This window comes from Monodelphis domestica, chromosome 2 (genome assembly GCF_027887165.1).
Source record: "Monodelphis domestica isolate mMonDom1 chromosome 2, mMonDom1.pri, whole genome shotgun sequence".
NCBI lineage: Eukaryota > Metazoa > Chordata > Mammalia > Didelphimorphia > Didelphidae > Monodelphis > Monodelphis domestica.
In genome coordinates, this window is record NC_077228.1 from 298,986,591 (window position 1) to 299,011,698 (window position 25,108).

The 25,108-nt window shown below is 34.2% G+C and overlaps 1 protein-coding gene across 2 annotated transcripts in view; it reads right to left on the reverse strand.

Moving 5' to 3' along the window:
- The window catches only part of PKHD1 (PKHD1 ciliary IPT domain containing fibrocystin/polyductin), a 770,507-nt gene that overhangs the window by 152,126 nt on the left and 593,273 nt on the right, over positions 1-25,108 (reverse strand). For both annotated transcript variants that reach the window (XM_007484081.2, XM_016431130.2), the window contains exon 60: positions 23,731-23,888. In XM_007484081.2, the coding sequence (XP_007484143.2) occupies positions 23,731-23,888 (158 nt within the window). The remainder of the gene's footprint in view (positions 1-23,730; positions 23,889-25,108) is intronic.

Genomic DNA, 25,108 nt, shown 5'->3' on the forward strand with positions numbered 1-25,108 from the left:
GTTCACAGTACCAATAAAATCAAAGGTTTGGCTAAAAGAAGTCTCTCAGTAAACGTTGCTTGAAGAAAGAGATTGTGCCATTTTCCTTCTTTGTTTAGCTCATGCATGGTATATGGTGGGCATTTGCTATTTATTTAATTGAATTGGAAGGAAACTATTCCAACAACTCTATGCTTTGCATTGACAATTTCCAACCTGAGTGGTTCTATATATGTTAGTGGTATAATCAATTATGCACTCTTAAAAATTAAAATGAACAAACTAAATAGTAATATGATACTGTGATGGACCTTTGCTGTATAGCAGATCAAAAAAGAAGAGGGGGATAGAATCTCTATTTTATGCTGTATTCACTAATATCACAAAGGTAGTCAGTTGCACTAACAGAACCCAGTTTGGGTGACTATTCAGCAAGTTTAGCTGCGTCTAAAAGTCCATTAACAACTTGAGGTTTCTCATTCCATGCTATGGGTTGTTTCTCTCATCAGAATGAATGGGTGTCTGACATCTTTTACAATTAATGGAGTGAAGCCATATTGTTATTCAATTTTTTCAGGGTAACACATGAAAAGATATGGAAAGGTCACAGATATGTATCACTACAGAAATATAATATCATCAGAACACAATACATCATGATCTTATTATGATTCTGTTAGTCTGATCAGGTCTCATGGATAAAGGATATTAGAATCCTGAAAATACTTTTCTCTGGCTAGCTCTGTATCAGATCATAGGACATCTTGTACTACAAAGCGTCAGTAAAGGTGAACTTCAGGGGACATAACATCTGCCTTCAATCATGGGAATCCGTAGCAAAAACACATCCCACATGGTGCATTCATAGCATGCCATAACTCAGTCCAGTTATTTGAACATCATCATTTCAACCTCAAAATGGCCCCAGAGGGGCAGGGAGCAGCAGGTGCTGAGTTAACAGCAAAGTTCCAGGTTGACATCTATTGGTAACTTTGGGGCTAAAAAATCAGGTGGCTACTGCACAAAAAGAGCTCCTACTGAACTCCAGCTGCTGAAGAAGCACATTCTCTAGGGATGTGCTAATTATCCATGAGTTATCTAGGGAACTCGGTCTTATGAGGGCAACATGGCCTTTGAGAAGTTGGTTATTGGAGTAAGACAAGTGAACTTTCATTCTTCAGAACAAATTGAGTCTACAAAGCAGTCGCTCTAACACGGAACAGTTTATATGTTACCATTTTCAGAGGAGCTTCCAATATCGCTTACTAACTCAAATGAACATTAAACATCAAAATATGATCAACAATAGAAAATTTTTCAAAACTCACCTTTTACTGAAACAAATGCTCATCTTTCTAATACCCATTTTCTTTTAGAGATATTCTTTGGCTTCAAATCATGAAATGCCATCATATGACAATAATTAAATTCTCAGAATGTAAAAGGCAATGGAATGGTACACAGAATTTATGAAAACTTTGCATAATATTACCAAAGAATAATTTCACCAAGGAAGCGGTATAAAGGATATCCTCAAAGAGATGTAAGAGTGGAAAGGGATGTAAGTGGGTAATCAATAGACTTGCCTGTAGGTTTTGCTGTTATCTATACAATGTAAGAAATCTAGATTAGAGAAAGTCTCCAAGAAAATGGGGTGGAATTTTTTATTGAAGAATGAAGACAGAAGTAGCACAGAATGAACATGGATTGTGATAGGAAAGATTAGATGGAGTAGCTTTATTGATAAAAACACAGAACCATTAAAGTATCAAAGTGACTTTGCATACAGTAAGTGATTAACAAAGATATGTTTAGCTGAATTGAATTTAAATGAAATAATAAAATCAGAAAGGGCAAAAAATAGATTTTGAAAATTCATTAGATTACAGCATAGCCTTGACTGACATTCCATAAGTAATGATGGGGGGGGGGGAATAACCCATAGTCTAATCTATTTTAATTGTAAGGCATAAAAGGACCCTTCCTTTTGGAATAAAAATTTCAGATCGGGACTTAAAAACAGAGGAAAAGGAAGATGAAGAAGGAAAAGGAAAGGGAGAGAGAAAGTGGCAATGAAAAAGCCAAGAATGAACTTGGAATGTGTGGGAAATATAATGGATTAAGTTTCACAAGAACAGAATATTTATATTTGTAAAGGTTACCTTGATAAGTTGGAGTCAGGTTTATATTCAACCCAATAAGCAACAGGTAACCCTTGCATGTTCTTGTGGAGGAAGCTGAAATCATCAATTTGGAATCTTTGGAAGATTTGTATGCCTTCAGAATTAAGACAGACTGAAGGAGAGGCAGAAAGATTAATCAGCAATGCTATTGAAACAGTCCAGGACTAAGGTGATGACAGTATCAAAAAAGGTTGGATCAACATGATTTGTTGACTGAATAGATTAACAGAAGCAAAGACAGGGAGGGACCAAAGATGACTTTGTTTTTGAGTCTGGAAGCTGTAACTAGTGGTTTTGGAGATAGGATCAGATGTGATATCAATGGATTACTTTGGGCCAGTATCAGGGTTTCCAAGAATTGAAGGACCTAACAGTTATCTGTGACCAGGCTAGAGCTTGATCTGGGACCAGCACAAAGATTTACTCAATCACAGAGCTGGATATAGTAAATGGAAGGTATAGTTTATTTCCAGAAAGGTTTGAAGGATAAGGGGAATTCCTGTCAATAATTCAGTAGCTATAAAACACAGATCTAAATCTCCTCGCACAGGGTCTTCAGAGATTTAATAGACTACACTTATCACCCTCTCCTCTCTAATCTATAAACCCAGTCCCTGTTCTAGATAACCTGCACTAGCCCCTCTCTTGGTTATTACTATAGGTGCTGGTCTGTGATAGATTTGGCAGGGAGCTCGGGGTAAGTCCTAGGTCCAAATGGATCCAGATTTCAACTTACTGACTGCAGATAACTGGTTCAGGCAACTATTTGCTGTCAGGATCACAGGGTTCTTTCCCAGGAAAAATCCCAAGATAACAAGAACAACAAGCAAAATAGGAAGTAGGGATAGGATCAGAATCCTCAGGGCTGGCAGCCACTCTCCCCAGGTTCCAGAGAGATAGCAACTATCCCTCAGTTCCAATTTAACCCTTCCTTCCAGGATTCCAGAATCTTTCTCTGTAGGTCTCATGCATTTGTCCATGCAAATCTTCATTTTCCTACTAAACTCATCTCTTCCTCATAACAAAGCCCAGGAGACTGGTGATTTTATTGACAAAAATTGAGGAGTGAAAACAAAAATGAACAATTTTTTGATTGGAGGAAGATGGAAGATCTCATTTATGTCATCTAGGCGGTTAGAAAGTAATTGACAGGAGGGCGGAGTCAAGATGGCAGCGTAGAGGCAGCAAAAGTTCAGACCTCTGAAAACCCTTCCTTACAGATTATAAACTAAATGCTCCTAGGGGACTGAAAATCAAACCTAACAACAAGACAGAACCGAGGAAACCTCCTGCTGGACTCAACTTAAAAGGTATGCCCTCAAAAGCCAGAATTCGAGAACAATCTGATTTAAGGGGAAGGAAGAAGGAAGGTCCCAGGATCCCTCCCCCACCTAGAGTGCTAAGTCTCCAGTGGCAGCTGGAACCTCTGGGTGGGCAAAGGCGCTGGTCTGGTGGGAGTACCTTGTGGGAAAATTTATGCCAGGCACAGAGTATCCAACACAGGCAGTGGGGAAGAAGTTAGAGAAGAAATGCAGAGCGCAGAATGGGAGGCATAGTTGTAGCAACAGAGACACTACATATTGCCCCCCTCCTCCCAAGGTTTTGACCTCAGGGCACATTCAGTAACCCAGTTGGACATAATCCCATCAAAGCCTTCAGAGGGAAGGGAAGCTCAAGCTCCAACAACTCTCCCCCACAGACTGCACTGAGAGATTTACTGACAAAATCCAAGGATGAAGGCTGAAAGAAAAGCCCCAAACCAAAAAAATAAAGGAGAGGAGCAAGAGCTAAGACAACTGCAGGGAGTAAAGAAGTGGTCAATATGAGCAAATATAAAAAGAAAAAAAGATATTATAATTGACAGCTTATATACAAGCAATGAACAAGGAGCAAATGAAACACAGGATGAGGGATCTTCAAGCAAAAAAAAAAAATAGAAACCCCAGTGAATTGGTTATAGGCTATGGAAGAACTCAAAATAAAATTCAAAACACAATGAAGAGAGACTGAAGACAACTGGTAAAAAAAACTTTAAAACTAAGATAAGTCATCTAGGAACAGAGGCACTTGAACTAAAACCAGAAAATAGTGTCTTTAAAGACAAAATCAACCAGCTTGAAAATGAGGCATAGGAGATGAAAGATGAGGTAAAGAGGATGAAAGATGACCTCCATAGAAAATCAGATCAGAAAGAGAAGGATGACCAAAAAGACAGGGATGAAATCTAGTCTTTAAGAACCAGAATACAACAACTAGAAGCAAGCAAATTCACAAGGTACCTGGACACTATAAAACAAAATCAAAAGAATGAAAAATTTGAGGAAAATATAAAGCTCTTCATTCACAAAACAGAAGATTTAGAAAATCATTCCTGGAGAGACAAATTAAGAATCTTTTGTCTACCAAAAGCCATGACAAAAGAAAAAGGCTGGGCATCATAATACAGGAAATTATCCAATAAAACTGCCCCAATATTCTAGAACAAGAGGGAAAAGTGGAAATTGAAAGAATCCACAGAACACCTCCTGTACTTAATCCCCTACTGACAACATCCAGGAATGTTATAGCCAAATTCAATAACTATCAGACCAAGGAAAAAAATGTTACAAGCTGCTAAGAAGAAGCCACTCAGATGCTATGGAACCATAGTGAGGATAACACAGGATCTGACAGCATCTACACTGAAGGACCAAAAGGCATGGAATATGATATTCCAGAAAGCAAGAGAACTAGAGATACAACCAAGAATCAATTACCCAGCAAAATTGACTATATTCTTACAGGGGAAAGTATGGTCATTTAACATGTATCCCTATAAGAAAACAGGTCATTGGTAACTCTTATAAATTGTTATTATCACCTGGACAGCTAGAAGAATTACACTTAGAGGGAACAGTGATGAAATAGGATGAAATATCAAGACATAAATATGTATATGGATATGTGTATGCATAATACACATATGTGTATGTGTACATACATGTATGTATATACATACATACATATATATGTATATATATATATATATATATATACACCTAGAGCTAAAAAAAGAGGGAAATACTAAGAGACTATAAAGAAAATAAGGGGGGAATAAGAAGGGAAGGGGGTAGAAAGGGAAATAAAATAAAGGTGGGAATTAGGGGGACTGAATAAAAACAAACATTGGTATAGATGGAAACAGTGAAAGAAGAAAAGGCAGGACTAGGAGTAGAAATCAAAAGGCAGGGAAATACACAACTGGTAATCATAACTCTGAATGTGAATGGAATGAACTGACCCATAAAATGCAAGCAAATAGCAGAGTGGATTATAATCCAAAACCCTACCATATGCTGTCTACATGAAACACACATGTGGAAGGTAGACATGCATAGGGTAAAAGTAAGAGGATGGAGCCAAATCTGTTGTGCATCAACTGATAAAAAGAAGGCAGGAGTTGCAATCATGATATCTGACAAAGCCAAAGTAAAGATAGATCTAATTAAAATAGATAGGGAAGGTAATTACATCCTGATAAAAGGCAGTATAGGCAATGAGGAAATATCAGTACTGAACATATATGCACCAAATGGCATAGCATCCAAAAAATAGATAGAAAAACTATACTAGTGGGAGACCTGAGCCTTCCTCTATCATTACTAGATAAATCAAACCAAAAAATAAATGAGAAAGAGGTAAGGGAAGTGAATGAAATCTTAGAAAAATTAGAGTTAGTAGATATGTGGAGAAAAATAAACAGGGACAAAAAGGAATACACCTTCTTTTCAGCAGCACATGGTACATTCACAAAGATTAACCATGTATTAGGGCATTAAAACATTGCAAAGAAGTGCAAAAGAGCAGAAATAATATATGCAACATTCTCAGATCACAATGCAATTAAAATAATAATTAGTAAGGGTACATGTAGAGGCAAATCAAAAATTAATTGGAAATTAAACAATATGATTCTCCAAAATTGGTTAAAGAACAAATCATATAAACAATTAATAACTTCATTGAAGAAAATGACAATGATGAGACATCCTTTCAAAATCTATGGGATGCAGCCAAAGGAGTACTGTAAATGCCAAAACTGTAAGGATAATTTTAGTGTTTTGACTTAAATTCTAAATAAGTGGTCGCCATGGGAAATTCCCAAATATGCAAATACCCAAGTCAGTTGGGGATTATGGAGATTTTAATTAATAAAGAGAGGAGGAATTAAGGGAAGGAGAGAGAGAAAGAAAGAGAGAGAGAGAGAAAGAATTAATTTAAACTGCTTTGGCTCAGGCTGAGTCAAGCAGTAGTTAAAGGCCTGGGCCAAAGTGGCCTCCCTGAGCCTAAGGGAGAGCGAATCAGTCTTATTACTCACCACAAGACCATCTCCAAGCAAGCTCCAGTCCTCCACTGAATCTCCTGAACTCCAATTCAGAATCCAATTCCACTCCAAACTGAATTGCTCAACTGACTTTTTACCCCTTCCTTTTAAAGAAATTTTCTCTTATGTCACCTCCCCTAAATTTTCACATCTACCAATCACAGTAGACACTTTTTTTCAGGACTTCCCATTCTTAGTTCTCACCTTCTTTGGTTCTCATCTTCTCTGGTTAGATTATATCTTCTGAGTAGTTCGCATCTCTTTGTTAAGCTTGGTTTTTTAAGTTACTTGACCTTTTGTGATTAATTTAACTTTTACAGGTACTTAACACCTTTTTGTATTAGATCTAAAAATAGACTTATTTTAAGTTTCTAGCTTTACTATAGGTATGAGTTAAAAACCTTCATTGTTCAATCAGGAGTTTACAACTTTATCTTCCCCCAAGGCACTGTCTGAGTAGGGTGGAGTAATTTCCAAGTTCCCAATACATTCTTGATTCTTGTTAGTCCAAGTATCTCCATTGTTACAATAAGAGAATAGCTAAACCAAATCTTCTAAGGTACAGACTGAGTAGTTTTTAAGATTCACAGTACTCAGGAGAAAATTTATATCCTAGAGTTCATATATTAACAAATTAGGGAGGGCAGAGGTCAATGAATTGGGCATGCAAATTAAAAAATTAGAAAGTGAACAAATTAAAAATCCTCAGATGAAGACTAAATTAGAGATCCTAAAAATCAAAGGAGAAATTAATAAAATTGAAAGTCAAAGACCTATTGATTTAATAAATAAGACTAGAAGCTGATACTTTGGGAAAACAAATAAAATTGACAAAGTACTGGTCAATCTAATTTTAAAAAGTAAAGAAAACCAAATTGACAGTATCCAAGATGAAAAGGGAGACCTCACCTCCAATGAAGAGGAAATTAAGGCAATCATTAAAAATTATTATGTCCAATTATATGGCAATAAATATAGCAACCTAGGTGATATGGATGAAGTTTTACAAAAATATAAGTTGCCTAGACTAGCAAAGGAAGAAATAGACTACCTAAACAACCTCTTATCAGAGAAAGAAATTGAACAAGCCATCAAAGAACTCCCTAAGAAAAAATCCCTGGTACCAGATGTATTCAGAAATGAATTCTATCAAACATTCAAAGAACAACTAATTCCAATATTATACAAATTATTTGACAGAATAAGCAAAGAAGGAGTTCTACCAAATTCCTTTTATGACACAAAAATGGTACCGATTCCAAAACTAGGCAGGTCTAAAACAGAGAAAGAAAAGTATAGACCAATCTCCTTAAGGAATATAGATGCAAAAATCTTAGATAGAATACTAGCAAAAAGACTCTGGCAATTCATCACAAGGGTTATTCATTATGATCAGGTGGGGTTTATACCAGGAATGCAAGGATGGTTCAATATTGGGAAAACCATCCACATAATTGACCATATTAATGAGCAAACTGACAAAAATTACATGATTATCTCAATAGATGCAGAAAAAGCCTTTGACAAAATACAACACTCATTCCTATTGAAAACACTAGAAAGCATAGGAATAGAAGGGCATTATCTAAAAATAATAAAGAGTACATATCTAAAACCATATCCAAACATCATCTACAATGCGGACAATCTAGAAGCCTTCCCAATAAGATTAGGAGTGAAATAAGGATGCCCGTTATCACCTCTATAATTTAACATTGCTCTAGAAACACTAGTTGCAGCAATTAGAGAAGAAAAAGAAATTGAAGGTATTAAAATAGGCAAACGAGGAGACCAAGGTATCACTCTTTGGAAATGATAATGTGGTTTACATAAAGAACCCCAGAGAATCAACTAAAAAGCTAGTCAAAATAATCAACAAATTTAGCAAAGTCACGGGATTAAAAATAAACCCACATCAGTCATCAGCATTTCTATATATGTCCAATAGAACTCGTAAGCAAGAATTAGAAAGAGAAATCACATTTAGAATCTCCCTAAACAATATAAAATACTTGGGAATCTATCTGCCGAGACAAAGACAGGAACTATATGAACACAACTACAAAACATTCTCCAAACAATTAAAACTATATCTAAAAAATTGGAAAAACATCGACTGCTCATGGGTAGCACAAGCTAACATAATAAAAATGACAATCCTTCCCAAATTAATTTACTTATATTGTTCCATACTCATTGAACTACCAAAAATCTTTTTTACTGAATTAGAAAAAAAACAACAACAAAAGAAAGTTCATTTGGAAGAACAAAAGATCAAGGATATCCAGGAAAATTACGAAAAAAATGCAAAGGAAGGAGGACTTGCAGTCCCAGATCTCAAACTATACTATAAAGCAGTGGTCATCAAAACAATTTGGTACTGGCTAAGAGACAGAAAGGAGACTCAGTGGAACAGACTTGGGGTAAGTGACCTCAGCAAGACAGTCTATGATAAGCCCAAAGATCCCAGCTTTGGGGACCAAACCCCAGTATTTGATAAAAACTGCTAGGAAAATTGGAAGATAGTATGGGAGAGATTATGTTTGGATCGACTTCTCATACCCTACACCATGATAAACTCAGAATGGGTGAATGACTTGAATATAAAGAAGGAAACTATAAGCAAATTAGGTGAACACAGAATAGTATACATGTCATATCTTGGGTAAAGGAAAGACTTTAAAACCAAGCAAGAGCTAGAAAAAAAAATCACAAAATGTAAAATCAATAATTTGATTACACCAAATTAAAATTTTTTTGTACAGACAAAACCAAATAAAAAAAATTAGAAGTGAAGCAACAAATTGGGAAACAATCTTTATAACAAAAACCTCTGACAAAAAGTCTAATTACTCAAATTTATAAAGAACTAAACCAATTGTACAAAAAGTCAAGCCATTCTCCAATTCATAAATGGGAAAGGGACATGAATAGGCAATTTTCAGTTAAAGAAATCAAAACTATTAATAAGCACATGAAAAAGTGTTCTAAATCTCTTATAATCAGAGAGATGCAAATCAAAACAACTCTGAGGTATCTCCTCACACCAAGCAGATTGACTAACATGACAACAAAGGAAAGTAATGAATGCTGGGGGGGATGTGGCAAAGTCGGGACATTAATGCACTGCTTGGTGGAGTTGTGAATTGATCCAACCATTTTGGAGGGCAGTTGGAACTATACTCAAAGGGTGCTAAAAGAATGTTTTCCCTTTGATTCAGCCATAGCACTGTTGGGTTTGTACCCCCAAAGAGATAATAAGGATCCATAGCTGTGTTCTTAGTGGTGGCAAAAAATTGGAAAATGAGGGGATACCCTTCAAGTGGGAATGGCTGAACAAATTGTGGTATATGTTGGTGATGGAATACTCTTGTGCTCAAAGGAATAATAAAGTGGAGGAATTCCATTTGAACTGGAATAACCTTCAGGAATTGATGCAGAGTGAAAGGAGCAGAGCCAGGGGAACATTGTACACAGAGTCTGCAGAGAGACTGATAGACTGTGGTACAATCTAATGTAATGGACTTCTCCAATAGTGGCAATGCAATGATCCTGAACAACCTGGAGGGATCTATGAGGGAAAAAAAAAAACCACTATCCATATTCAGAGGAAAAACTGTGGGAGTAGAAACACAGAAGAAAAACAACTGCTTGAATCCATGGGTTAAGGGGATATGGCTGGGGATGTAGATTCTAAATGAAAAGCCTAATGCAAACACCAACAACATGGAAACAGGTTCTGATCAAGGACATATGTAATACCCAATGAAATTGTGCTCTCAAAGAGCTTATATCCAGAGGGAGCAAGAACATTTAAATAAATAGATATATACAAGATTTATACAGAGTAGATACAAGTTAACTTTAGAAAGGAAGATACTAGCAGCTGCATTCTATAACAGAAATGTTCTTTAAAAAGCTATTTGAATTGCCATGAAGGAAACAAAGATTGATTTCAAGTGAAAAAATTTAGTCTCTAGTAATAGAAATATTTATATTTTTTGAGGTTTATTAAGGATTATTAGAAATCAAGGAATAAAGAAAATACAAAATAAGAAAACCACATGCCTAAGGCTGATTAGCCCATTCAAAGTTTACTTACTACATCTTGTAAATGGCTGAGCAGAGAGAGCGTGATCATAGAAGAGCACAGAAGAGGTTGAGGTAGGCGTTACCTCCAGTTAAATACTCATTATGATCTTGCCCAGGTGGAGACTCAGGTGAGATTATTGGGAATTCTGGTAAGTACCAAGGACTTCTGGGGATTGAAGTCTAGGGTTCAAATCTCCACTTTACAAAGAGCAGAAGCTAAAGAAGAAAGTTTATATCAGAGAGGTAGGTAATAGAAGTCATTAGCTAAACTAGAACTAAAACTAGGTTTTCTAGGTACTTATGAACAATACACATATTTGTTATCAGCACAAATATGTATAATTTTAAAAATCAAGATGACATAGACAGAAGAAATTCCATTAAAAATAACTATTTACTGTATAAAATACTTGGTAGTCTACCTACCAAAACACAGACAGAAACTATATGAATAAAATGAAACTACAAAATAATTTTTACAGATATAAAGATTGATCTAAATAATTAGAGAAATATTAATGAAGCAAAGGCAATATTACAAAAAGGGCATTAATCACTGAATTAAATTACCTATTCAATGTCATGCTAATAAAATAGCCAATGGATTACTTTAAATTACTATAAATAAATAATAATGAAATTTATGTCCAGGAATTAATAAAGAAACTCATCAGAAATAATGGAAAGAATTAGAAAGGATGACAGATTAACATTACCAGATCTCAAACTGTTCTACAATGCATTAATCAATTAATCAAAAAATGATCTGGTAATCTTTGAAGAAGACAAAGACAGAGACAGGAAATCAATAAATGGAACAAACTAAGATGCACAATATACAGAAGCAAATGAATCTAGTAGCTTAATACAGTGAACCTAAGGACCTTAGCTACAAAAACTACTGGGAAAACTGGACAGCAGTCTAGAATAAATTAGTTTTAGATCAGTACCTCACACCACATATCAAGATAAGCTCTCAGTAGAAAGTAATCTAGATATAAAATTTATAAATGAGTTTATTTATAAATAACATTATTTATAAATAAGTTTAATATTTATAAATATATTACATGGAAAAACACCTTTCGGATTCATGACCAAGGAAAGAATTTATAATGAAAGTATAGATGTGAGCAAAGAACATTAAACGTACAATTTTGTACTAAGTAAAGTTTAACCTTTTGTGACAAACAGAAATATGTAGTAGGATGAAAAGGGAAGCAGTTAACTGGGGGTGGGGGGGATTCCAGCAATTTTCTCTGATAAGAGTATCATTTCTTTTTTTCTTAAACCCTTACCTTCCATCTTAGAATCAATACTGGGTACTGGTTCTAAGGCATGAGTGGTAAGGGCTAGGCAATGGGGGTTAAGTGACTTGCCCAGGGTCACACAGCTAGGAAGTATCTGAGTCCAGACTTGATCCCAGGACCTCCCCTCTCTGGACCTAACTCTCAATCCACTGAGATACCCAGCTACCCCCAAGAGTTTTTTCCTCTCTAAGATATGAAAGGAATGGATTGAAATCTGAAAGAAGAGATATTTTTTAATTCACAAATGGTCAAAGGAATAAACAAAAAAAAATAAGGGAAGAAATCTAAGATATCAAAAGTCATAAGAAAAATTACAAATAATTGAAGATACACAAATTAAAACAATGCTGAAATTTCACCTTGGACTCATTAAATTAGTGAAAGTGGCAAAAAAGGAGGAAAATGATAAATGGAGGATCTTTGGGGAAATGGGCACATTACACTAATGTATGTTCAGTGGTCTGTGAATTGAACCTTTCTGCAAAGCAATTTGGATAGAACTATGTACTCAAAGTTATTAAACTATTTCATAACCTTTATCTTAGTCAATTCCCCAATTAGGCATATTTGCCAAAGAGATCAAAGAAAAAGTAGAGATACCTACACGTATGAAGGATTTATACCACCTTTTTGTGGTGGAGAATGAGTAAACAAATTATATTATGTGAATGTGACAAAATGCTGTTGTCCAGTAAGAAATAGTGAAGGGATCAGCTTCAGAGAAATCTGAGAACACTTGAATGAACTGATAGAAAATAAAATGAGCAGAATCAGAACAATTTCTACTGTTAATAATATTGTAAAAATGAACAATACTGAAAGACTTAAGAATTTTAATCAACATAATGATCAACCAAGACTCCAGAGTGCCTGTTATATAGTGCCTATGGTATAGATATGCATCTCTTGATAAAGAGGTAATGGTCTATTTATTTAGAAATAGAAATAATTTTTGCGAGATAAATGTAGAATTTGTTTGGATTGACAATGCACATTTGTTACAAGATAAAAGGTCATATAATTTTTTATCTTATTTTTTTTCCTTCCAGTGATCAGGATTGAGGGGGGAAGCATATAGAAAGGAGATATGATCAATTAAAAAATAGTAAATTAAGTCATGGCCATTTTAATACCATAATAGCAAAAACAGAAACATCTTAAAAAAAGAAATTCCTTCCAACTTATAGAAATATCAAACATCTAGGAGCTAATCTACTTAGGTGTGTGTGTGTGTGTGTGTGTGTGTGTGTGTGTGTTTATGAAACACTGCAGAGCTAAGAGAAGCAAATATTTGGAGAGATATTTATTGTTCGTGTTTGGGTCATACCAAAATAATATAAATAATACCACCTAAATTAATTCATAGATTTAAGACTATGCCTATCAAATTACTGGGAGCTTTTTTTTTTAAAGAACTCGATACAATAATAAAATTCATTTGGAGGAATAATATGTCTAGAATTTCAAAAAAACTAAAGAAAATAAGCCTGAAGCAAAGGGTCTTCAAACTCTTATATAAAACAGTAATCATCAAAACTATTTGGTACTGATTAAGGAAAGAGGAGGGGGAATAGAACAGACTAAATAAGGGAAAAAGTGATAAAAATTTGATAAACACAGAATACAAATTACTAAAGAAAGAACTAAAATTTTTTTAAAAATTACTGACGTTAGGTCAACATTTCATGCCAAAAGGGATAAAGTATAAAACTAAAAATCTGCATGTTAGCTAAACATAAAAAGACATGCCATTAATAGAGAAAAATATTGTGAGACAATGAGATCAAATACTTTATAACCCTACTGTAAGGGAGAGAATTCTCAAGCAAAAGTTAGAGGAGATTATAAATAATCACTATGGACAACTCTAATGGTAGAAAAAAAATGAGTTTTTATACAAATAAAGTCAATAAAGATGCAATGGGGAAAAAAGAGAAAAAATGATAAATATAGAGAGTATGAAAAAATATTTACAATAGATGTCCCTGAGAAAAACCTGATTTCCCAAATATTGGGGAAGTTGATTCAGATTTATATACAAAGAACTATTCCCTAATAAATAAATAATCAAAGAACAGGAACAAGTAATTTTAAAGAGAAAAATTATAAACTACTAATAACCACATAAAAATGGGCTCCAAATCCAATCCAAATGGTAAGAGAACTGCAAATTAACATAAATCTGAAATTTAATCTCACACCACACAAATTGACAAACATGAAAAATCAATTGGGACAACCAATGTCAGAAGGGCAAAAAAAATGTCATAGTCATGTATTATTAGTTAAGTGATGAAGTTATCCAATCAGGTGGACTTCAGATCACATAGAGATAGGAGATGAGGACTAAACACATGAATTCATTAGTGAAGGGAATTCTGAACTGAGAAAATTCTATCAAAGAAGACTGCAATTTTCTCTGGAACTTGTCATGTTGGAGACTTTTGATGAGAGGTTAGGTTACTTCTCATGGTTAAATAGTCAATAGGGGTAAAATGTAGGACTTGAATTCATCATTTTGGATTTTAGATCAGCTCTAGCCATGATGTAGTGCTGCATCTCTATGACACCTTCAGAACAGGTCTACTTCAGAACTATATGGACTGTAAGGAGAAGGCCTGTAAAGACTAGTCTTAAGTAGTAAAAAAGCAAGGAATATGCCACTATTGAATCCCTTCCTATTAAGAATATCTTCCTCTTTCTCAAAAGGGTCTAGTCTGGCATGCTGGGGACACAAACATTGGTCTCAAGACCTGCCTGAAAAAAATAATTCAAATCCTTAGAACCCGGCTAGGTACCAAAAAGACAGATGAACTATTTATTGCTTCTAGGGCTTTTTATCCATACTACAGGGATCAACTTCTTCCTCCTTTCTACTCCCTCTGGATAGGTAATTTGATGTGAGAAGAAGAGGAAAAAGAATTGGAAGAGGAGAAAGGGGAGGATGAAGAGGAGAAGAGATGACAATGACTAATCTCTATACACTTTGACTCAGCAATACCACTACTGCATATGTACCCCAAGGAAACCCAACAGAAAAAAAAAATTTGTATATACCAAAATACTAATAGCAATATTCTTTGTCCAGGAACAAAACTGAATGTTCCTCATTGGAAGGAAAAAATAACATATAAATGCGATGTATATTATCACATGGGTATCAGTAGTTAAGAGAAATATGGGGAAGTCACTATGAATTTATGCAAACCAAAATAAACAAAACAAAACATACAATGACTAGGTAAAAGTTTAAGTTATTTCATTTAAGTCCAGGTATGTTGAAATATTATAACTTGGAATAGGCCATCTACAATGAGTTGCTAGTTCTATACCTCAGACCAGATAATATAAAAAGATCTAAGGATTTTTCACTAAATCTTGGATAAGTTCAGTACCATGAATTTTAATGCCATAAAATCTTGATTAGGTTGTAAATATTTGAAAATAATGTTTCTTATTTGCAGAAGTTTAAGAATATGCCACATACAAATCTAACTTTTCATTTTGTTGGGCTTAGTAAGATTGCCATATTGGATGAGTTCTCTTAGTAGAGTATATTTCTAATATGAGAATTCTATTCAAGATCTGAATTATTTTTAAATTTTAATTTCATCTTATTCATTTATTCTCCCATTCATTTCTTCATGAGATGTTTAAATAAATACTAAAAACAGTGTATTGGGCTAAGTATTGGAAAAATATAAAGTTAAATTATATTCTCTCATCTAAGTAGGCATACTTCTTTGGAATAAGCAAAGTATGCATTTCATAAACCCTATGTAATTCAATGGTCAGAGCAGCAGGAACCAAGATTTTTGTTAGTGAATTGACTAGAATAGAGTCATCCTTCATGACTGTTTCTAAAAAGAAAGACTACTACTTGCCTTTCTCATTAAGCTTTCTATTTTAAAATAAATTTATTTCATTTTAGCATTTTTTTTAAATTTTGAATTCCAAGTTTTTTCTTTCAATATCAATTATATATGTGAAATCACACAAAGTACATTTCATAATAGCTATGTTATATAAAAAGCAAAAAAAAAACCACCAAAGTTTTAAAAGTATATGCTTCATCCATTCTCTCTCAAAGTAGATAACATTTTTTCATCAGAAATTCTTTGAAATTGTATTGGATCATTGTATTGATCAGAATAGCCAAGACATTCACAATTGCTCATGATATTGCTGTTACTGTGTGCAATATTCTCTTGGTTCTGCTCACTTTATTTTGCATCAGTTCAAGTACCAGGTTTTTCTGAAACCATCATTTCTTATAGCACAGCAATATTCTATCAAAATATCACAACTTGTCAGCCATTTACCTGTTGATGGATATTCCCTCAATTTCCAGTTCTCTACCACCATAGATAGATTTGCTATAAATATTTTTGAACAAATAGGTCTTTTTTCCTTTTTCTTTTATCATACAGCGATACAGCCCAAGTAAGAGTATTGCTGAATCAAAGTATATGACCAGTTTTATAGCCCTTTGGGAATGATTCCAAAGAATTCTACAGAATGATTGGATCCATTAACACTGCATCATTATTCTTATTTTTCCATATCCTTTCCAAAATTTATCATTTTTCTTTTCTGTCATGTTAACCAAACTGTTAGGTATGAAATGGTATCCCAGAGTTGTTTTAAATTATATTTCTATAATTAGTTGTGATTTAGAGCATTTTTCATCAGTATAGTTTTGATTTTTCTTCTAAAAACTATTTATAAATGTACTTTGATCATTAATCAATTAATGACTCACTCATATACATTTGATTCAATTCTCTACATATTTGAGAAATGAGAAACTTGCTGTTTTTGTTCCCCATTTCTTGCTTTTCTTCTAATCTTGACTACATTGGTTTTGTTTGTACAAAAAGAATTTTTAAATTTAATGTAATCAAAATCATTCATTATACTGTGATCCTCTCTATCTCTAGTTTGGTCATTAATTGTACCTAGATCCCATGGATGAAACTATTCCATGCTTCTCTAATTTGCTTATGATATCATAATTTATGTTGAAATTTTGACCTTATCCTGATATATAATGTGAAATGTTGTTCTATACCTAGTTGCTGCTAAACTACTTTCTAGTTTCCCCAGTAATTTTTTCTCATTAACTCTTGAAAGATGAAAATTTTATTAAAAAAATATAATCAACACCTATTCCCATGAAATAAAGTGATCACAGTCTAATCATCTCAGTAATATCAGCCAATTTTTATGATTTACACTTTTCATTGACAGAATAACATGATATAGATTATATCAATCACTAAACGATCTGAAAGAATTATATTAACTGAATGACAGTCTATTCACTATGACCATGTTGATGTATCTATGTTTTCACTGTGACTATATAATTAAATGAGGTGGGATTTTTTTCTTGATTTGTTTTCCAAGTTCCAAAACTTTTGTCATAAGATGAAATAGAGATCTGATAGTATTAACTAGTTAATTTGATCAATGAATAACGTTCCATTAAATTATTTAGTCCCCATAATAGTTTTTAGTAGGAGAAAAATAATTGATTTCACTGGTGTTTAGTTATCAAATTAATGATATAATCAAAGCATAACTATCCCATTTAGCTGCATATGCTAAACAAATTAATGGGTTGGGAGTACAAATTGTTCATATATATGTGTATATATATGTATGTGTGTGTAAATACACACATATAGATACACACATGCTAGTATATATGTATATAAATTGGAGTGGAGAACAAAAGGAATAGGAAGAGGAGGAGGAAAAGGAGAACAAGAACAAGAAGAAGAACAAGGAAGGAAGAAAGGAAAGAGGAAGGAAAGAAGCAAGGGAAGGGAAGTGGGAGAAGAAAATGATTAGGATAAAGAGGAGGAAGAGATGATGAAGCCAGAGAAAGGAAAAGGAAGAGAGTGGAAGGACACAAAAGAGGAAGAAAAAGAAAAAAGAACAGACATGTTTCTAAAAGGAAGGGACCTTTTAAATTAACTACTCAAATACAAGAATAGAAATGGAAATTGCTCCCTTGGATTATGTGTCCTTTCACATCTTCCTTTACAAATCAAGCATGGAAATCCTTCTGACTCACAGTATGTACTCTTTCAGAATGTGATCACAGATTGTTATGCTTCCACTCCATTTGAAGTCAAGGCAAGTCAGAGGGGGGGAGAAAATAAGGTATAGAAAAAAGTTTGCTTTGGAATTTACAAAGTGGTACTGAAAGCTTTATCTGTCTCTGCTTGGGATAAAAACCCTTGCAGTCACATATCCCAAAGATTCTAATATTTTCTGAGCCTCCACTATGCCTTTATATTTTAATACCCTGACATCTGGAATCCTAAAAGTCTAATGTTTAACCATAAATATCTGCTGAGATTAAAGAGCTATATACCAAGTTTCAATCTTTGGGGCCTATAATTGCTTGGGAAAAGAGAATGGTATTTCCCCCTCTAGCTAGAAGAAAAAGACCTCTGCACACACAGATATTGGCAGACAAATTTTCTAACAACCGTTTCCTCTCTTCATTTTCCCCTCTCATTCCCTACCCCCTCCCTTTTCCACTCTTCCATTTTATAATACCATTGCACTGTCATTCCCAGGAAAAATGAGGAAATAGAAGCCTAGATATCTTTTTTTTTTAATTTTTAAAAGATACATTCCCACGTATAACAGCAAACACTGGAGAAAATGCTAACCACACCAGACTCTAAACATTTAGAGCATCCACCCCCAATGATAACTTGGACTTAACCATTATTCACTCACAAACCACTCCATCATTCCCTGTGCTGACAGGTCAATGCCAGCTCTATTTTCTTTTTTGTCACCCCAATCTTTTATTTTTGATTTGAAGCAACAGTCCCTCATAAGATCTCCACTCTGGTAATGATATCTTTCACAAGAAATATCCAAGAAGTATTTCACAAAGGGAATAGTGTTTCTTGTGAGAACAATAAAGGTGGATCAAATAAGAAGTCCTAGTTTTTAGTCAGGATAGTCTTAAGTGCAAAAGGGGTTTAGCAGAGAAGAGACATTTATTACCTGTTTTTCCCCTCTTTATTGCAATGAACAAATATGACATGTTTGCAAAATTGAGTATATCTTTCCTTTGCATTGAGAAGCATTATAGAGGAAGAGTGTTGATTGGAATCTCAAAGACGTTTTCAAGAACCTGCCCCTAAGATGAGTTAATATATGTCAATGAGTAAGTGATCATCTTTAAGTGCCTTAAGAAACTCATGTAAAATGAAGGTACTATAGTCATATTTATGCTTCTTAAGTAATTAGATATGATGAGGAAAGAAAACTTTGAAAAGTATAAGCAATATGTATTTATATAATTATAATGGTGTTTTAGGGTTACTTGTTAATAGGTAATTAGTGAAAATTAGGGTGTTGGGTAATTTTTTTGTTAATCATCAATGCAAAGAGGATATTGTACACAGTAACAACAATAGTGTATGATGATCAACTGTGAATGACTTAATGATTATCAGCAATGAAATGACCCAGAACAACTCCCAGGGACTCATGACCAAAAAGGCTATATACCACCAAAGAAGGAACTGATAGAGTCTCAATACCATTTTCATTTTATTTCCTCCATGATTCTTTCTCTAGTGTAAGTGTATTTTGTTTCAGAACAATACAAAAATGGAAATATGTATTGTACAATAACACAAGTATCATACACCATATATTACATATGTATATGTGCATGTTATGTATTATATAGCATACATAAATAATTCATTATAAATTGTATATTATTAAACTATCCACTTAGCAAATTGAGATATATTCATTAATTTCTTTACCTCCAGTTTTGTATTTTGCAGTCTCTTATACTGTTTACTTAGAAGTTACTTCCTAAATTGGGCCAGCTTGAGTTTTCTCTCTAGTTACTTCAACATGGATTTAAAAAAAAAAAAGGAAGGGGGAAGCTCTTTTAAACTCAGGCACTTGTTTATATCACCACATTCTTCTCCTAAGGGAAATAATGAATATCAGCTAGAAAAAGGAGGAAAAACCAGCTGAAGTTCAGAAAAATGGGCATTAGTCTGAGAAGCAACTCCATTTATTGTTATTTTGAAATTGAGAAGAATTGGTCTATAGGCAAGGGGGAAATGTGGCATCTCCTCCTGAGTTTGCTCTTTATTTTAAGACATTATTTAAATCATCAGAAATTCAGAGACTAGAAGAGCATCTATACAGCATTATAAATTACCTGTGTCATATGTCTTTATTAGTACATCTGGGACTTACCTACTTTTCTTTAAATACAAAATAAAAACTATTGACTAGCTTTGTCTCTGTTACACATGTTGTATCACAGAAAAGAGTCATATATAAAGGGAAGAGTACCCAGTGAGAAGTCAGAAGATCTGGATTCAGGTTCTACATCTAACACTAAATAGCCATGCTTCTTGTGTGGTCTGGGATGAATCCATTAACCTCTCCATACCTCACTTTTCTGTCCAATGCAGACATTAATACCTGCCCTACCTACCTCAAAGGGTTGGAATGAGACTCAAATGAGACAAGGGATATGAAAGCACTCTCTAAACTGTAAAGCACCATGCAAATGCAAGATATTCTAATTTTGCACAGATAATCAAATCAACTGAAACAACATTCTTTACCTGCTGACTCACCACAGAGTGTTACTGATCCTAGTCACAGAGTAAAGTGATTCTGGGTATGCGTGAGTCTGTGCATATGTGTAAAATCAGTTAGTTTTCCAATTAAAACTAAGCCTCAAAGCCCAGGGGCTCTGGAGCCTGTGAAGGGGAGGTGTATGAATCAGGAGGAGAGTGGACATGTAGGTTTTGAGAATTCTAGGGCACAATCCATTGACACTAAAACTTAGAATAATATGAGATGCAATATCCCCCAATTTCATTCTCAGCATTGTTACACTAAGTGCCCTTTCACATAGAGGGCACTCAATTCTTGTCAAGTAGCAGAAAAACATAAAATAGACACGAATTCCCTTGAGAATCTGCTTTGTAGCTTTCAGTCATCTGGCTGTGAATGGGAATTGGAGAGTATGAGAGAGTTTTAAGGACCTGAACTGAACAAAGAAAACAATACATTAATATTCTGGAAGTCAGGGTAAAATACTGCACTCCTGTGCAACCCTAGGAAGTAGTATTTTCTTAAGTACCATCATCTTCATCCCCAGAAGACCACAAGTAGCTTTTTTTTTTCCTTAGGGAAGTAAGCAATACTTTCAGCTATGGGACTGACATTGATAATGAGAACATCTTAAAAATGTTACACATCTTTAAGACATAAGCAGCTAAAGACAACCATGCACACCTACACATACACACACACACACACACACACACACACACACGCACACAAGTATAAACTGAAAATAAATAGCATTTAATGATAGAACCATAACAGAGTAGACAAATAGCCCTAGTTGGTGCTATTTATAAATGGGATCAAAAGACAAGAAGTCAATAAGCATTTTTTTCAGTTTTTACTATAGCCAGACATTGTGCTAAATTGAGAATACAAATGCAAAAATATATTGCAGCCTTTAAGAAATTTACATTCTGATAGGGAAAGGTAAGGTATAAAAGAGAACTGAACATGTGGAAGAAAGAATAAAAGGAGACAAGATACCTACTAGGGGCATGATGGAAAAGTATGAAAAGTCAGATGGGACAAAAAGAAAGGAAAAAAAAACATATCATAACTTGAGATACTCAGTACAAGGCAGTTCATGTCTAGACAATGTATTTAATAGCATGAAAGGTAGCCAGACAAAGGATATCAGAGGAAAATCTTTAGCATTTGATCCTAGAGCTAGAAGGAATTCAAATGCTGTTTCATCCAACCTCCTCATTTTACAGATAAAGAAACTCAGTAGTTTAGAAAGGTTGAGGACTTATCCAAGATCCTACAGATAGAAGTAGTATTTGAACAGCCTTCTGTTTCAAGGACCAGCACTCTTTCCATTGGCCATATCATTTCTCTATTAATAAATTTGTTTAAAATGTTAAAGTTCTTATGTTTGATATTTTAAAAAATATATGTGCAAACACATATACACATACACATCAACACACCAATTTTTGCCTTTGAAATCCTATCCAGCCTTGATAGTCCATTTCAAATGTCATCTACAATTCATGAAGCCTTTCTGGATCCTCCAAGCAGAAAGTAATCTTGACATCTTCTTAACATTCAAAGGACGTGTACCTGTCTTATATGGTTTTTATGTGCTGTCTCATGTTATTGTTCTTTATATGGTTTAGATTATTGCACTTGAAGTCAAGAGAAGTCTTGGGTCAAATTCTAGCATGAACTATATGACCTTGGGCAATACCCTTCACCTCTAAGCCCTAGCTTGCTCATTTGTAAAATAAGGCAAATTATCCATCAGTCAACAATCAATCATTAAGTATCTGCTAGTTCTAGGCATTATATTTCATCCCAAGATTGTTATAAATAAGTATATAAAATAAATAAATGTTAAAATAAAACAAATCTTGAAATCCTATTCAAATGTGAGCAGAGACATCATATCAATCTTTAGATCCTCTGAGTAACTCATTGAGTGCCTAGTGCTACATATACATAGTGGATTCTTAAAAACCATTTGCCAAGTAGCTAATTAATGAAAACAAATGATAGTTATGATAGAAAAGAGGGGAGCAGGTAGGCGGTTCAGTGGATAGAGAACCAGGTGTGGAGAAAGGAAGTTCTGGGTTCAAATATTACCTTAGCCACTTTCTACCTCTGTGACCTAGGGCAAGTCACTTAACCCCAAATGCCTAGCCTTTCCTGCTCTTCTGCCTTGGAACAGATACTTACTATCAATGCTAAGGTAGAAGATAAGGGTTTAAAAACAGAGAGACAAGAGAAGAGGAGTTTAGGAGCTGTAATAAAAGGGCACCAAGGCTCATTGTAAAATTTCAAACACTGATCCCTTGTATGATATATGAGCATGAGTAAAGAGATAGCAGTGACCTTTGGTGAATGGATCTGGAACTGGTGACAATATTTTTCATGTTTTCATTCCATAGAAATAAAGCACATGAGAAAATTATTTTATATGAGATCAGACTGGTAAACTGGGCTTTGCCCCAGGGTATTGACATGTGAGTTGCTTCCTCCCTTTTGTGATCCTCTGACTAATGACACTTCTCAGAAAACCTTTCCTTCTTTATGATTGCCCTCCTCTCACCTACTCCATACCATCAACCAAAGCTCCCTTTTCCCCCAACATCCTCCCCATCTCATCCGGCTCATCTAAATTTTCCCCTGGGACAAGAACTCTATTTTTTGTTCTATATAAGAAAATAAAGAGAATTTAATATTTTGAAAAATGGTGTGTTACCCAAATGTAGAAGCAAGAAAAACTGAACAAAGGCCTTGTTTCACTATTCAAAGAGACAAGAGATAAAATATGCAGGTAGGGACCTTGCCTTTAATCAGTGGCAAAGCAGATGCAGGAATGTGGTTTATTTATATCTCTATTCTCCATAAATAACTATTTAACATTATATCTAAATATATTTATTAAACCTGGAATAAAGAATAACAAGAAATAACAAAATTGTCTGTGGCTCTTATGCTACTTTACATTTCCTCTTATGCCTATAGAGTATTTGTCTGGTAGGCAGTATAATTTGTAAGTGAAATGGCAAAGTCTAATCTTAATTCTTTCCTCAAGTTTTATTTTATTTTATTTTTTAGTTTAAATCAGTTTAGTTTTGTTCACTTCAGATAACTAACTTTTCATTCTGTCCATAGTAATGTGTTGGGTTTGTCTCAAGATGCAACTGACCTGTGTTGAAGCAGGATCCAACCCATTCTGACTTGGATTTTGGAAAAACAGAAATTGGTGGTGGCAGATCCAGGACACTGCCATCTAGGTCTTTGAAGAGATACTTCATTGGACTTTCACAGTCCAATTCAGGACAGACTATTTTCCCTGTTTCTTTCCTATAGTAGTAGACAAGAAGAAAATGTGCCTTTTAATGAAATGAATAGCAGAAATCTCATATTAATATTGTTATTTTGGGGAAAATCAGGATAGCATATTTGTTACGAATACAGAAGTTAATTTAACTTTAGAAAATATTCTAAACTTTATGTTTTCTGTCTTAATCAAGGAAGGAGGTCAATCTTCATCTATTCTGGTCAAAAGTTCATATGTTTATTTGAATGGCCAAATATTAACAATTAGGATATAATAATTAACACTAAAGGAAGATATTCTCAACATTGGGTCTGTGAATTGTAAAAAAAAACTCAGAGAAATGTTTGATATAATTAATTTCCCATGTAATCTTGTGTTTTTATTTACTTATTTTTTGTATCTAAAAAACATGATTCTGAGGTAAGGCTTCTCAATATTGACAAGAGGTCCATGAAACAAAGCAGATTAAGAACACTTGCATTAAAAGTCATAGAACAATAATGACATTTTCATGATTCTGAAGGTATTTCTGGCTGTTACAGTATCTCGGGTTAGCCAATAAATATTCATTATCATTATACTGAAAAAATATTATAACAAATTATTAATGTTTACAGAACATTGAATAGGAAATAAGAAAGAAACTGCATTCATGGCATCATTGATACAGGGAATTCTCAGATATGGGAACTCTATCTACCAACCGAAGAGGGTACCTACTCCTCCACCTATAGTATTAACAAGTAGATTAGATCACTGAAAAGTGTATTGATATGCCCAGGGGCGTACAGCTATGACGTATCAGAGGTGAGAGGACTTGAATCCAGGTCTTTATGGTTTTGAGGACAGCCTTCTATTTACTATACCAAGATGCCTTTCACCTAAACACAGTAGTCAGGATAAACTTGGGGAATAGGGGGAAAGTTGAAAAAGAGTGTCAAAATAGTATAAATATGCAATTTTCACTTGTGCTTCTAGATATCTTCAAGAATTTAAAATGGTTCATAATAGCCAAAAGGACATTGATTTCCTAGTTGGAAGGACATTTTCCCTATGATTCTGTTTTATTTTGTTTTTCCTAGTTAGAACACTTTCCCTGTGATTCTTTTTCTTTTCTACTTTTAGATGAAAGGAAATGAAAAGGGAAATATCTTTCCCAAATTTTAAATTCTTAATTGACATCACCAAGCAAAAGTCTCAATGGGGTTCTCTCCTCCCCTTACTCCTCTCTCTTCTCCTCTCC